Source organism: Sorghum bicolor, chromosome 2, assembly GCF_000003195.3.
Source record: "Sorghum bicolor cultivar BTx623 chromosome 2, Sorghum_bicolor_NCBIv3, whole genome shotgun sequence".
NCBI classification, from domain to species: domain Eukaryota; kingdom Viridiplantae; phylum Streptophyta; class Magnoliopsida; order Poales; family Poaceae; genus Sorghum; species Sorghum bicolor.
In genome coordinates, this window is record NC_012871.2 from 10,529,754 (window position 1) to 10,546,119 (window position 16,366).

The 16,366-nt window shown below is 44.5% G+C and overlaps 1 protein-coding gene across 1 annotated transcript; it reads right to left on the reverse strand.

Moving 5' to 3' along the window:
- LOC8084567 (pentatricopeptide repeat-containing protein At3g29230) lies at positions 43-12,756 on the reverse strand. The gene is made up of 4 exons (XM_021452290.1): positions 10,422-12,756; positions 2,290-3,200; positions 945-1,412; positions 43-873 (listed from the first exon to the last, which is right to left on the reverse strand). The coding sequence occupies exon 1, from the start codon at positions 12,737-12,739 to the stop codon at positions 10,829-10,831; it is 1,911 nt and encodes a 636-aa protein (XP_021307965.1). The 5' UTR covers positions 12,740-12,756; the 3' UTR covers positions 43-873; positions 945-1,412; positions 2,290-3,200; positions 10,422-10,828.

Consider the following 16,366-nt stretch of genomic DNA (forward strand, 5'->3'; position numbering starts at 1 on the left):
GCAAAACAGTGTTCATCAATTGACAAGAAAGGAAGAAACATGTGACTAATGTAGGTAAAGTGCACAACGCTCCGTCTCTCCACAAGAAAAAGAACAAGGTAGACTGGTTTCCAACAAAAGTAGACAGCTAACAAAAACTGGCAAAGCATGTGACCAATGCAGGGGACCCGGATGTGGTCACACACTGACACACACAGAATGTATTATTAATTAAAGTGACATCAGATGAATTAATCGTATGAATATCCCTCACACATTGGCCATCTTTGTCAACACTGGGATTATAGTATTTGGTTGACAGTGTCGTAGCTGCCTATTTGGTCTCATCTGACATTCTGACATGGGTTTCTGGAATATGAGAAAAATCCATGAATTTTGTATTTTATAGAACTTAACCATGCACAGGCACATTCATTCTAATTCGTTGTTGAATCCAGTTTTTTTTTTCCCAGGCATCTCCAATGCGGCAATGCCTCACTGGCATCATGATTACTGAACGGCCCAACACTACAGAAATTCAGCCAACCATTATGCCTTCGCTAGACAACCACCACCCACATTCACGGCTTCAGTGCGGCTGCTCCAGCTTTGTGAAACAAGGGGATAATTGCATAATAGTAAATTCATTAAGATAATTGAAGAGCCAATGTCCTTCTGGGTCCAAGGACTGGTCAGGAAACAGAGGAAAAGTTGACACACTGTTTTTTTTAAGGGACACACTCGTTGAAGCCTCAGGTCCAGGCAGGTAGGCAACTCAACCAAGCCAACAAGAGGCCAAGCTTGTTACTATCTTACCAAAATTTGGAGACATCAATCACACTTTCCTCCCATTTAGGGCGTCGAGCGATCAACTATGCACCAAGGGAGAAATGCCTGCAGATCACTCAGAGTAAACGAAACAGTTCCCAATTAACCATTTCTGCAGCTATGGACTATAAGATTACCTCTTGTGGTCACGCCATTTGCTTAGGCTGTCCATGCATGGTCCAAGCTTGGTGCACATGAGAAACACAAGAAGTACCACCGCAATTAGTGGAGCAGCACCCAGCACTGTAGTACCCTTGGGTGGTTGGACATGATGTGATGCTTCCGGGTTCCAGCATGTGTGACGAGAGTACCATTATTTATGGGACCAGAAGATAGCAACTGGATTCACAAATCTAACATGCCAACTGAACAACTGGGCACATGGAGGATCTATAATATAAGTTAGTTCTGGAAAATTTTACAGACTTGAAAGGTCAAAGCACATTGCAAACGAACTCGTTCAACTTCACCAAAATAAGATATGCTCAACAGCTGCAGCATCAGGGAGTCAATTCTCTCAAAGTTGCTACAATTTTGTGAGGGAAGTATGTTAAATATATCAAATTGCAAACACGAGTCCTGAGAGACCAATGCAATTCCCCAGCCTGCACAAAAAGGAGGATCCAATGGATGCCTTGCTCAAAAGTACTCAAGTACATGTAAATGTAATATGGTATTATTGTGGAGCAAATTCAAGCAAACCAGTTGTACTGGAGTATACGATGTAAAAATTTGAGGCAACAAGGAGCAAAATGAAAAAAGGCTGGAGAGTCAGAAAGTGACGAAACAGGATGATCCCGTATGGATATGGATGGTTTCCTTTCCTCTAAAGAAAAAAAAGCTGTGATACCAAAGCACGTACTCTGAACCTTCTGGAACCACAGCAGCATAGAAACACTGAGTTGAGGTTGATGTATCAAACTTTGGTAACAAAAAATAGAAAAGACAGGGAAGCCTACGCCAAAATGAAGATTCAACACTAGACCAACCTTTTACTCTTAAAATGCATTTCACTAGAGGGAGAAATTCAAGTTCATAAAATACTTTCTAGTTTCTTATTTGACCTTCATCGCCATCTTGTGGTTTTTTTTGAGACATCACTTTGACTACTTCCTTTTGATCACTATATTATTATATATGCTAACAAATCTAGACTTTTGAAAGCATTCTTGAAGACAAACCTAACCATAAGCCCTATCATTCTCATATAATCAATATTGATATTTTCAGACCTATCAATGGTCAAACTTTATAAAGTTCGACACCAAGTATTATAGGACATCAAATAAGGAACTGAGAGTAAAAAAAGAGAGCAAATTATCAAGGCCCAACCACCGACAGCTGTCCTTAAGGCGCAGAACTAGAAACAACACATACAATGTGAAACCAATACAAAACTGGAGCAATACTGACAACAAAATGCAAATTCCTAGTAAATCCTAAGAAGAAAACCATGTAAATTTACTTAGCATGTGAATATACCTGAGATGAAAGTCAGCCAACCATTGCCTTCGCTAGACAACAACCCACATTCATGGCTTCAGTGCGCTGCTCCAGCTTTGTGAAACAAAGGGATAATTGCAATGAACCGAAATGTAATCAGAATTCATTAAGATAATTGAAGAGCCAATGTCCTTCTGGGTCCAAGGACTGGTCAGGAAACAGAGGAATTCACATGGCAGAGTTGACAGTTGACACACTCATTGATGCCTCTAGTCCAGGCAGGTAGGCAACTCAACCATGCCAGCAAGAGGTGAAGCTTGTCTAACCAAAATTTGGAGACATCAATTCACACTTTCCTCACACTTAGGGCGTCACGCCATCAACTATGCACCGAGGCAGTTCTCTCCATTTGGCAGATCACTCAGAGTAAATGAAACAGGTTACAACTAACCATTTCTGCAGCTATGGACAAAATAAGATTAGATTACCTCTTGCGGTCACCTCCATTTGCTCTAAAGGCTGTCCATGCATGGTCCAAGCTTGGTGCACAAGAGAAACACAAGAAGTACCACCGCAATTAGTTGAGCAGCACCCAGCACTGTAGTACTCTTGGGTGGTTGGACATGATGTGATGCTTGCAGGTTCCAGCATATGTGACAGAGAGTACCATTATTTATGGGACCATAAGATAGCAACTGCATTCAGAAATCTAGCATGTCAACTGAAGAACTGGGCACATGGAGGATTTATAAGTTTGTTCCGGTCAATCCTACAGACTTGAAAGATTAGCACATGGCAAACAAACTCGTTCAACTTCACCAAAATAAGATATCCTCAACAGCTGCAGCATACGAGAGTCAATTCTATCAAAGTTGAGACAATTTTGTGATGAAAGTATATTAAATATATCAAACTGCAAACATGACTCCTGAGAGACCCAATTCCCCAGCCTGCACAAAAAGGAAGATCCAATGAATGCCTTGCTCAAAAGAAGTACTCAAAATAAATGTAAATGTAATATGGTACTACTGTGGAACAAATTCAAGCATAACCAGTTGTACTGGAGTATGCAATATAAAAATTTGAGGCAACAGAGGAACAAAATGAAAAAAAGCTGGAGAGTCAGAAAGCTAGCGAGGAAACAGGATGATCCAGTATCGATGGTTTCCTTTCCTCTAAAGATTAAAAAAAACTGTGATACCAAAGCACTCTGAACCTTCTGGAACCACAGCAGCATAACAAACAATGAGTTGAGGTTGATGTATCAAAGTTTGGTCACAAAAAAAAAGGAAAGACAGGGGAGCCTACGTCCAAAATGAAGATTCAACACTGGACCAGCCATTTACTCTTAAAATGAATTTTCACTAGAGGGATAAATTCAAGTTCACAAAATACTTTCTTGTCACACGGCAGAAGAGGGCCCTAGGCCCACATGGGCCAGGCGCCAACAGCAGCAGCAGAGCCATCTAGGGGAGGCGCACAGGAGCAAGGACGGATTCCCGCCAATCCACTATTCGTACCTGGAAGATCCCTAATAGGAATAAGATTAGCTAAAATAGGAAGGAGTCCATATCTATAAGGACTTCCCTCATTAGATTACTTAGTATGCAAGTCTTCCCACGAGTATAAATAGAGGGCCTATGTAATCACTGGGATCAAGAAAGAATAGCCTAAGGGCTTCCCTCTCCCTCTATCTCTATTGCGCTGCCTCCTCCCATTTTCCCCTGCACCGCCTCCTCTTCCTCCCCTAAACCCTAGCCGCCGCCACCCAAGGCTCCCTCCCAACAGGGCTCTTACACTGGTATCCGAAGACCAGACGATCCATGGACTCCACCACCACCACCACCATGCAGCAGCTGATTGAGAACCTCACCGCAGATCTCCGCAACAACTTCAAGGAGATGCATCGCCAGCTCGTCAACCTCAACAAATGCCTGCACGATATCGAGCATGCACACATCCATGGTGACGCCGCCATCACCGGCATCTAGGGCACTAGGCCAGATTGGACCGGGAAGCTGCCATCGACAACCTCGCCGCGGAAATCAAGCGAGTCATGATCGCCACCGACAGATCATATCTCAAGCGCAAGATGGACAAGCCCCAATCCTCGAGTGTGCCAGAGATCATCCTAGCAGTCTCCGACACCTTGCCGTCAGAAGCACCTCCGTCACCGCAGCCACCAATGTCGCCACTCTTTCCACCACTGGAAGGGTCTCCGATCATCAGGTCGACTACAGTCCAAGCACCAGACAACCACCAACAGAAGCTTCCACCAAGAGCACCACCAGTCGTGACTCCTTCGGCAACCCCACCAGCAGTTCGGCATCAACCGCCGGCAAACGGCCCGGCTAGCTGGCTCCTAGTCAGCCCGACAGCCGCCCCGCAAACCAAGGCACCACCACAGCAGCAGCCGGCCACCTGGCTGCCGACACAAAGGGTTGATGCGCCTGGAACGTCACTACTACAGACTACGCCAACAAGGCCGGCACCACAGTGAAAGGTCCTTGTTTGGTTTTGGTAATTGAGTGACAACTTAGGTGGACTAATAGTGTTTATGTGAGATACACAGGAGATTGGTCCACAGGTGATGATGTGATGATGGAGGAGCTCATTGCATATGAGACATGACATGGAGTCATGTGACCAAGGTGGAGAAGATCAAGATGAGGCTTGGCTTGATGGACCGGTTGCAAGAGTGAAGGGCAAGTCGGAGGCTTGAAACGAGGGACCGCGTGTGACGGTGAAGCTTGAGCAAGACTTGGCGCCGATGGACCGAGGCAATGGTGAAGAGCAAGTGAGGTCAAGATCGATGAACCAATACGGTCACGTGATGATATGAAGTGGATCATATCATTTGGTGATTGGTTGGTGCATGTGTTGCATCAACATTGGAGGAGATGGAATGGAAAGCGCAAGGCAAAGGTTTAACCTAGGGCATTTCCATTTCACCGGTCATAGGTGTGTAGAGAAGTTTATGACCGGATATAGGATAGATGGCCGTACTATCAAGAGGGGCAAACTTATTTGCATATCGGTCGTCTAGTGCCACTTGAGCGATCTAACTTTGCATACGTGTTAGGATCGAGTGGCATGGCAAGTTGAGAGGCTAACTCCTTTGAGAAAATGTTTGTGAAAATGCTAACACACTTGCACTTGGTGGTGTACACTTGTTGGTGTTGGCACACTTTACAAAGGAGGTGGTGTTCCTAGGGTTGAGAGAGGTGTGGGTTTCGGCGGGATTCGGCGCTTTTGAGAAAATTAAGTGCATATTTTCTATTGCGCCGGTGGGAAATTTGGAGAAGTCACGGGAGTGCACCGGACGCTCTGCGCGGAGGCACCGGACGCTGGCCTTTAGCGTCCGGTGTGCTGTCGAGTGTAGCAGAGTGCACCGGACGCACCGGAGTGAGTCCGGTGCTCAGCGTCCGGTATGCGGACGGTTTGACGAACCTCTCTGCGCTTGAGTCCGGTGAGCACCGGACGCTCAGGGTGCGTCCGGTGGCTCGCGTCCGGTGACCGTGCGAGTTTGCGGAGCTCTCTGCGCACGGGTCCGGTGTGCACCGGACGCGTCCGGTGTGGACTAGTTGAGCGTCCGGTGGTGCTGTGCAGGCGCGCGTGCGCAGTAGCCGTTGGCGGCAACGGTCGACTTCAAACGGCTAGTGACACGTGGCGGTTAGCTGAGCACCGGACGCTGGGTGTTGAGCGCCCGGTGGCTCCCTGTGAGCGTTCGGTGCCCACGTGTTTTGCCCAGTGAAGGGGCAACGGCTAGTTTAGCCCTTGGGGCTATAAATAGAAGTGGTGACCGGCCTTGGCTGGCGCTGAGCACCCTTGGGACTTAGTGTCCATGCTTGGGGAGTGCTAGTAAAGCCTCTAACTCACATATGCTTAATAGTGATCATCCGATTGTGTGAGTGAGCGATTCTAGTGCGTTGCATTGAGAGACTACATCGAGTGGCACTAGGTATTCGTGTTGCAAGCCGGTGGTGCTTGTTACTCTTGGAGGTTGCCACCTCCTAGACGGCTTGGTGGCTTGTGACTCCGTCGAAGCACGCAAGGAGATTGTGCGGTGCTCCGGAGAAGAGATTGTGAGGGGTATGGTGCTCACCCCGCGGGGATCGCGAAGAGCAACTCTAGTTGAGCGAGACGTGAAGAGCGACAAGTGGTCCGGCCGGGTCAAGTGCTAGAGCTTGTGGTAAGCACTCCACGTGGGAGAGTGTGACTTGCGGGTCACCACTAGCAAGAGGACCGGCGGCAACCTTGGAGCTTGTCTCAACGGGGACGTAGCTTGGTGACAACCAAGTGAACCTCGGGAGAAAATCATCGTGTCAACATTGTTCTTCCCGTTGGTTTGCAAGTCCCTAACACAAGCTTGTTCTTACATTCATATACTTGTGCTTGTGTAGTTGCTCTTGTAATTAGTTAGCTTGTGTAGCTTGCTAGTTACCTTCTTGCTTGTGTAGCTAGAAGTAGTTCCCTTGCGGGACTAATTTGGTTTGTGTAACCTTGTTAGTCACATTGCTTAGTTTTGGGTAGCTAAGTAACTTGCGCTCTCTAATTTGGCATTAGTTGCCTTGTTATTGAGCTTGCTAGTGAGCTTAGGAGCTTTGTGCTTTTGCTTACTAGTTTGTGTAGGAGCTCCCCCGGTTTGCATAATACTAGTTGCATAGGTTTGTGTGACCTTGCTTCTAGAATTGTTTAGGTGAGCTCTTGCTAAGGTAGCACCTTGTTTGCTTGTTTAGGATCTTTTCAAGGTGCTAGAGAACTTAGATAGAGGGGTCTAGTCTTGGCTAGACCGATAGTTTTAATTCCGCATTTGTTTCGGTTAGCCGACGCAATAAGTTTTAGAAAGGACTATTCACCCCCCCTCTAGTCCGCCATCTCGACCCTTCACACAGCCTCATCAGCACCCGTTCAAGACCATGCTCACCACCCCAGCGTACGACGGCTCAACGGACCCAAGGCCCTAGCTCTCGCGCAGCAAATCTCCAACCTATACGGTCTGCCGAAAGCACAACAAACCTAGTATGCGGCCTTTCATCTGACAGAGGAAGCACATCGGTGGTACATGAGCGCAACGAGAGATACACCCATGACCGAGTGGGCGTACTTCACCGAGAGCATCATCCGCAACTTCAGCCCCGACGCAACATCACCAACGACCTCGCACCACCTCAACATATCAGCTCCTTGAGCGACTACATCAACGACTTCACCGCCTACGCTCTACGCATCGACATCACCAGTGGACAACACCAAGTCAGCCTCTTCATCAACAGTCTTCAACACGCGCTTCGAGAGGTGGTGGTACATTACCACCCCCGCTTGATGGAGACGACCGTCTCTCTCGCCCGTACCTTGGAGATGCCGACGCCGGTGCCCGCCAAGACGGGGAGATCCACCTACGAGGGCAGCACTCACCCCAACAACACGCCACGCGACAACATCAGCAACCCCAATCCTAGGTCGGCAAAAGAACCACTACATCGATCTTCCCCTTCACCCGCAACATCAACAGACACACCTATGAGTCCTCCATCACCTGACACTAGCACCAGAGTGGCTGCCCGCATCGAGTTGGATCCGGAGATTCTCGCTCAACTTCGCCTCGCTACTTTAGATGAGCGCGAACTCCAGATCATCTCCACCACAATTGAAGTCCAGGCGGCTGCACCGGCTTGGTCCCTCCAACATGGCATCGTTCGCTACAACAAACGATACTATGTTCCGGTAACTTCACCTTTGTTACAGGACTTGCTCGAGATGCTCAGGACTACAGGTCCGCATCTCCTGGCCATCGATCTCCACACAGCGACATCTTCACCAACAATGCAAGCTTCCCCTCGAGTGTGCTACTCCTCGAGGCTTGGCCCCAATGCATACTCCCATCGGCCACGGTCGTCTTCTTCGACAACAACGGCCAGCAGTTCCTCTCCATCAAGGACGTCCACATCGGTTGGGAGCCCACCAACAGTACCCCGCTGATCTCTCAGACCAATTTGGACACCGGTAATTTCCTCTTTGGCACACTACAACACTTCACCATGACACCATAGACCATCATCGCCGTTCAATTATGATGCCGCATCCAGGCACAAGTTGATGCCGACCAGGTCATTCGCAGTTACCCCCACGGAAGATGCAGACACTACACTTTCCATCAACGCTTCCAAGTGTCGCCATCTACGCAGCTCGCTCCATCCACGAACCACTCGATGGCACGGGAACCGACGAGTACTACATCTCTGGCTATTTCAGCTTCTATAGCTACTGCTTCCACAGACTACCGCGTGACCACCAACGACTTCAACAACACCCTGGGCCACCTTCCAACTTGCATTGCACACGGGGACGCCACATCACCTAAGGCGTCGGTCAGCGACTGGACAGTGATTCAGCGCGAGGACACGCTAGTCGGAGAAGAGGGGAGTGATGTCATACGGCAGAAGAGGGCCCTAGGCCCACAGCTCAGGCGCCAACAGCAGCAGCGCCAGGAAAGCCGTTGCCGACGGCAACAGGAGCAGCGCCACCTAGGGGAGGCACGCAGGAGCAAGGGCAGATTCCCGCCAATCCACTATCGGTACCCAGAAGACCCCTAATAGGAATAAGATTAGCTAAGATAGGAAGGAGTCCATATCTATAAGGACTTCCCTCATTAGATTACTTAGATACAAGTCTCCCCACAACTATAAATAGAGGGGTTATGTAATCATTGGGATCAAGAAAGAACAACCTAAGGCTACTCTGGCAGCAGAATTCCCCGCCGGGATCCCTACAATTTTTCAGGGCGAGAAACCCGCGGGCGGATCTCTCATGGGGAAATTTTTTGTTGCACTTGGAAGATCGTAGAGACGTGGAATACGGCCCCGTTCCTCGCGTTTTTCCAGGGGGAGCAATCCACGATGCAAGTGGCCGGGCGCGCTTCCCTGCCGCGAATCGCGACGCCTCCTCCAACTCTAACGGGTGCGTCGCTAGTTACCTGAGATTTCTGCCCTTGTTGCCAAATAACGATAGAGAATTCACCCTGCTAGGGAAGGCTGCCCAGGGAAACGAATTGCCATTAAAATCCTCCCAGGTCATTTCCTTCCCTGGGCTAGGCTCCACTTGCTTCCAAAGTAGCCCTAAGGGCTTCCCTATCCCTTTCCCTCTCCCTCTATCTCTGTTGCGCCGCCTCCTCCACTTCTCCCCCTATGTCGCTTCCTCTTCCTCCCCTAAACCCTAGCCGCCGCCACCCAGGACTTCCTCCCAACAAGGCTTTTACATTTCTGATTTACTATTTGACCTTGTTGTTATCTTGTGGTTTTTTTATTGTTTTTTGAGACATCAGTTTGACTACTTTCTTTGATCACTATATTACTATATGCTAATAGATCTAAACTTTTGAAGCATTCCTGAAGACAAACATAACCACATCATTCGCATATAATCAATATTGATATTTTCAGGACATCAAATAAGAAAGAACTGGGAGTAAAAAAGAAGCAAATTATCAAGGCCCAACCACCGACAGCTACCCTTAAGGCGTTGTAAACCCTGAGATGAAAACCATGTGAATATACCTAACATGATAAGATAGTTTTACTCTACATAGTAATGCAGGTGTAGAAGCAGCACGATAGAACTCCATTTGAATGTGAAGATGGTAACTTGTGTTAGCACTAAGGCCTTGTTTAGTTCCAAAAAATTTTGCAAAATTTTTCAGATTCCCCGTCAATCGAATGTTTAGACGCATGCATGAAGTATTAATATAGACGTAAATAAAAACTAATTACACAGTTTGGTCGAAATTGACGAGACGAATCTTTTGAGTCTAATTAGTCCATGATTAGACAATATTTGTCAAATACAAACGAAAGTGCTACAGTGCTGATTTTGCAAAAAATTTTGGAACTAAACAAGGCCTAAATGAACTAAAATTATATCATCAGTAAACTCTTTGAATGGTTATGTTTGAGCATTTTTTGCTCTGTTTTGAAATGTATTAAGATGTTGATAGCAAGACATCTCATCAATTTGATGGAATGAGAATAGGAGATTCAACAAGATGCAATGAGCCAGGTAGCGGAAAATGATCCTCAACAACTTTTCTGTTGGTAATTAGAAAACTTGAAACTGGGTTTCTACTACATACATGAATTTGTAATAAAGAAGACTATTTTACGTCGGTAACTTACTTCAATGAAACATCTGAGATGCAAAGTAGGTTCTTCCTCCTAAAGATTGGCACATGGTCAGCTTGTGTCAATGGTGGCCTCATCAATCTTAAACAAAACACAGCTTGTGTCAATGGTGGCCTCATCAATCTTAAATAAAACACAGTCCATTTTCTATTCAAAATGGAAATACTGGCCAACATACTGCAACTGCAATTCATTTGATGCCCCCCAGTTCCATGATATTCTACATCATAATAGGTGACAGCTGAATCAGCTTTCATTCACATGCCAAGTGCACAGCACACAACCAACCTGGCAAGATAGTGAATAACTCAACCTATCCTAGAGTTGTCCCTTAATGGCTATGGATGCCATTAAAATTGTTGATTTAACTGGAACTTATTGTTCACTTAGTAAGGTTGCAACTACTCAAAGAACTCAAGTGTGCTGCAATAACTTATCCAAGGGGTATGCTCTGTATGTCTGATGAGGGCTATTAAACCATCCAAAGTTTCATATACCTCTTTCCTTTTCTTGTGCCTTGTGTCTTTAGCCAAAAACTCATGTACCTCATTTCCTACCTGAATCAAGCTACTACCAGGTGTTTTCTCAACTCCCCTGTCACGCAATGTTTTGCGTGCATCCATCACACTGCCCCACCTTCCCTCTAGGGCACTACAATTGGAAACCAACACTTGATAACTAGAATTAAAAGGTTCTATTTCAACTACTCTTGCACTGACATACTCTGTCAACTCTGCATCACCATGTGTAATGCAAGAACTAAGCAAAGTAACCCAAATGACAACCGCAGGCTTAAGAGGCATGCTTTCAATAAATCGAACTGCCTCCTGTAACTTACCAGCCCGACCAAGTAGATCCACTATGCATCCATAATGCTCCATTCTTGGCACAATCCCATAGTGCTCAACCATTTGCTTAAAGATGCTCCAACCTTCTTGCAACAAACCTCCATGAGCACAAGCAGCAAGTGCAGCAATAAAGATTGTATCATCCAGTGTGACTCCTTCTCTGCATATATCACTGTAGATCAACAGGGCTTCTCTAAACTGTCCATTATAAGCAAAACCAGAAATCATTGTTGTCCATGTAATGACACATCTTGTTTTCATTTTATCAAAAGCTAACCGTGCTCTTCCTACATCTCCACATTTTGCAAACATGTCTATGAGAGCATTTCCTAATGCAACAGTTATATGAGTGTTGCTTTTACTAATGTAAGAACTGATCCAGTTGCAGTATTCAACACTGCCCAGCTGAGCGCAGGCTGACACGACACTTACTAATGTTGCTTCATCAGGCATGAATCTTCCCTCAAGCATCATCTGCTGAAATGTGCGAAGTGCCTCATCATACCTCGAGTTGTGGTTGTACCCTGTTATCATTGCATTCCATGAAACCAAGTTCTTATCAGGCATCTGATCAAACAGAACTCTAGCTGAATCTAGATCCCCAATCTTTGCATAGGCAGAGACCATAGCTGTCCACGAAACCACATCCTTCCGATCCATTAGATCAAAAAGTGTTCGCGCAGACTCAACATTGCCACTTCCTGCATACCCTGAAATCATGAGATTCCAAGAAATGGCATCCCTGATCGGCATCCTATCAAACACAGCGTGTGCCGACACCATGTCCCCTGCCCTCGTGAATGCAGCGACAATAGTGTTCCAGGAGACAACATTCCTCTCCGGGATCGCCTCAAACAACTCCATGGCACCTGTTGTGTCTCCGCTCGACATGTACACACCAACTATGGAGTTCCATGAAACCACGTCCCTATCAGCCATTCCATCAAACACCTTGCGAGCGACCCCAACGTCACCCGGGTCACCGCACTTGTAATACACGTTCAGGAGAGCGTTCTGCACGACAACGTCGGAGCCGAACCCACACCTCACGATCTGTCCGTGGACGCACCGGCACAGCGGCAGCCGCCTCAGTGATTCGCACGCGCGAAGCAGGAAGGTGAAGGTGAACCCGTTGGGGGACACCCCTGCGGCACGCATCGCGGTGTAGGCCGCGAACGCGTCCGCCGCGGAGCAGCCACGGCCGCCGCCGCCGCCGCGCCCGACGAGGCGCTCGATGAAGATGTTGTGCGCTACGGTGGAGGCGCCGGCGCCGGCGGCGCGGAGGATCGCCGCGGCGGCGGCATGGCGCGGGGACGAGGAGGCGACGGAGAACGCGGCGGAGACGAGGGCCGGGAGGAGGCGCGGGCTCGCGCAGAGGCCGCGGGCGAGGAGCTGGGCGTGGGTCTGCAGCAGGTGGCGCGGGGACTTGAGGCCGCGAAGGATCTGCAGCAGCTCCTGTTCCATCGGCGTGATGGAGGCGGCAGGAGAAGAGGGCGCCGCCTTTTGAAAGCCCCGTCTTTTTTTAAATAAAAAAAATCTTTTTTTTAACTGAAAGAATACGGCGCCATTAAACTGAACATTGGCTCAAAGTGTTCATAAATTTCATTAGTATAATAATTAATGTTAAACACCATGGGTTTATAAAAAAAATTCTTGGGTTAAATAATTCCAAACAAGCACTAAAAACATTTCTGGTAGTTCCTCAAAAATATTTCCGGTAGTTCCTAGAAAACCAGTTGGTAAATCAATAAATTTTCAAAATAAGAATAGTACTACTTTCGTTTGTATTTGATAAATATTATCCAATCATGTACTAACTAGACTCAAAAGATTTGTCTTGTTAATTTCGACCAAACTGTGCAATTAGTTTTTATTTTTGTCTATATTTAATACTTCATGCATGCGTCTAAAGATTTGATGTGACGGAGAATCTGAAAAATTTTACAAAATTTTTTGGAACTAAACAAGGCCCAAGTCGCTAAAAGAAGTAGGGGAAATAATTGTCTTCTTTCTTCACCTACTTTCAATATCTCACTTCTAAAGTTAGATGATAGTTTTATATATCAAAATTTTAACCTATTTTCAAATCAACATAACCATTTTTTATGCTCTCCCTTCTGTATTTGTATTGGAAACTCTCTTTTCTTTCCTGTGTCCTACCTTTCTTATTAGGCCTGGTTTAGTTTAAAAAATTTCAAGATTTTTTGTCACATCGAATCTTTGGACGTATTCATAGAGCATTAAATATAGACGAAAACAAAAACTAATTGCACAAATTATTTGTGATTTGCGAGACAAATCTTTTGAGTATAGTTAGTCCGAGATTGGACAATAATTGTCAAATACAAATAAAGTACTATAATAGTCAAAGCTAAAAGTTTCACGAACTAAAATTTGTTTGCAAAATGGACACTGTAGCACTTTCGTTTGTATTTGATAAATATTGTCCAGTCATGAACTACCTAGACTTAAAAGATTCGTCTCACAAATTACAGGCAAACTGTGCAATTAGTTATTTATTTTATCTGTATTTAATGCTCCATACATATACCGTAAGATTCGATATGACGCGAATCTAAAAAATTTTACAAAACTTTTGGGGAACTAGACAAGGCCGAGTTCACCCAAAAACCAAATAGTTTTCAAGATTTCCCGTCATATCGAATCTTACGGCACATGCATGAAGCATTAAATATAGACAAAAACAAAAACTAATTACACAGTTTATCTGTAAATCACGAGATGAATTTTTTGATCCTAGTTAATCCATGATTGGATAATATTTGCCATAAACAAATGAAAGTACTACAGTAGCGAAATTCAAAAAGATTTCACATGTAAACATTTACAGGCCTTAGTTTATGAATAGGTGCGCAGCAATCGGGTCTTTGAACTTTTGTATGGCGAGGTTGTTTGTATATGTGTCTATTTCATTTGCTGTCTTTTCAATGTGTTTCTCGAGCACCATCGGCCTTGTTTAGATCCAAAATATTTTTTGATTTTGACATTATAGCGCTTTGTTTTTATTTGATGAATATTATCTAATTATAGAATAATTAGACTTAAAAGATTCGTCTCACGATTTATAGTTAAACTGTACAATTAGTTTTTGTTTTTATCTATATTTAATGCTCTATGCATATGTCGTAAACTTCGATGTGACGGAAAAATCTTGAAAAGTTTTTGGTTTTTTGGGTGAGCTAAACAAAGCCTCTCTTTTTGGTTCTTTGACAAACGGGTAATTAATAGAATTAGATAAAATTATTATAGGATAGATGTATGTATTGGTAAAACGAATAGCCTTCTGTAAATGCCTTCTATATTTTTAGATAACAGATAGTTTATATCTGACTTCATCTATCATAAGATAGAATCAAACTATTTATTATACAAATTAGTCAATCTACTGGCAAAGGACCCAAACTAGTAAGAAAAAACAAACGTGAAGAAAAGTTTTGACTATGAAGTACCAATAAACCTAGTTGATAACCATCCACTGGATCTAAAGAAACGTAGAGCTGATGTCTCAAAACAGTCTAATTTGATGGTGTCTACTTTACCCCCCGAACTATAAAACAGTCTAATTTACCCCCTAAACTATCCAAAACCGTTCAAATCAACCCTCGAGTGGTTTTTGATGGCAGTTTTGCTACAGTTCCATAGATTTGCTACAGGTAATCGTGGTTTTGACTTTTTCTTTTTTCTATTTGTTTTCATATAATCTTTGAAAAATTATAGTAAATCATAGAAAAATCATAAAATAGAAAATCTATTTTGTTGGACTCCGCATGAGTAGATCTACGAAATGAATATATAAGAGTAAAATACACTGGCGGCCCTTTAACTTGTCAGCCTGTGCTATTTTGGTCCATGAACTTGCAAATCCGAAAAAGTGACCCCTGAACTTGTCCGTCTGTGCCACTTTGGTCCATGAACTTGCAAACGCGAAAAAGTGCCCCCTAAACTTGTCGACCTGTGCCACCTTGGTCCATGAACATGCAAATACGAAAATAACACCAGCTGCATGGCACTGTTCTGCCACGTGGCCGCCTCTGGTAGGCCATGCATAGCACTGTTTATGGTGTTGACATCAGCTGGGTGCCATGCATGGCCTACTAGAGGCGGCCACGTGGCAGAACAGTGCCATGCAGCTGGTGTTATTTTCGTATTTGCATGTTCATGGACCAATGTGGCACAGGTCGACAAGTTTAGGGGGCACTTTTTCGCGTTTGCAAGTTCATGGACCAAAGTGGCACAGGCGGACAAGTTCAGGAGTCATTTTTTCGGGTTTGCAAGTTCATAGACCAAAGTGGCACATGCTTATAAGTTAAAGGGCCGCCAGTGTATTTTACTCTTATATATTCATTTCGTAGATCTACTCATGCGGAGTCCAACAAAATTAGATTTTCTATTTTATGATTTTTCTATGATTTATTATGATTTTTTAAAAATTATATAAAAACAAATAGAAAAAAAGAAAAAGGCAAAACCGCAGTTACTGTAGCAAAACCATGGTAGCAAAACCGCCATGAAAAGCCGCCCGTGGAGAGTGATTTGAACGGTTTTAGATAGTTCAGGAAATAAATTAGACTGTTTCATAGTTCGGGGTAAAGTAGACAGCACCCATAGTTCAGGGGTGATGTAGACTTTTTCCAATATGATAACTAATGTTGATGGTTAGTTTTATATGATGTATATATCTTGTATGCTAAGATAAAACTTTGTAGCGAGGATTAGCTATATTAATATTAAAAGTAGCAATTGCGTTGAGTGGAGATGACATGGCTAGATTATATTAAGGGACTGAAAACTAGTGGAATAATATAACTAATACAGATACAGATAGTTAGTGGGAGATGAGGCCGAGTGAAATTACACATATCTTGTACGTTGAGATAGAATTTGGAGTACAGTATTTCATGATTCTAAATTATAAATTCTTTTAACATAATTTTTTTATCTAGATACATAAAAAAAGCTATTATAGCTACAAAATCCAAAACTATTTATAATTTACAGTAGAGGATGATATTTTAGATATATCCTTTGCGTGACTTTATATTATTAAAAAAATATTTAGGAGAGGAAAGG

Coding starts and splice junctions, on each gene's coding strand:
- LOC8084567 (XM_021452290.1), bottom strand. CDS start 12,739: ATGGAACAGGAGCTGCTGCAGATCCTTCGCGGCCTCAAGTCCCCGCGC.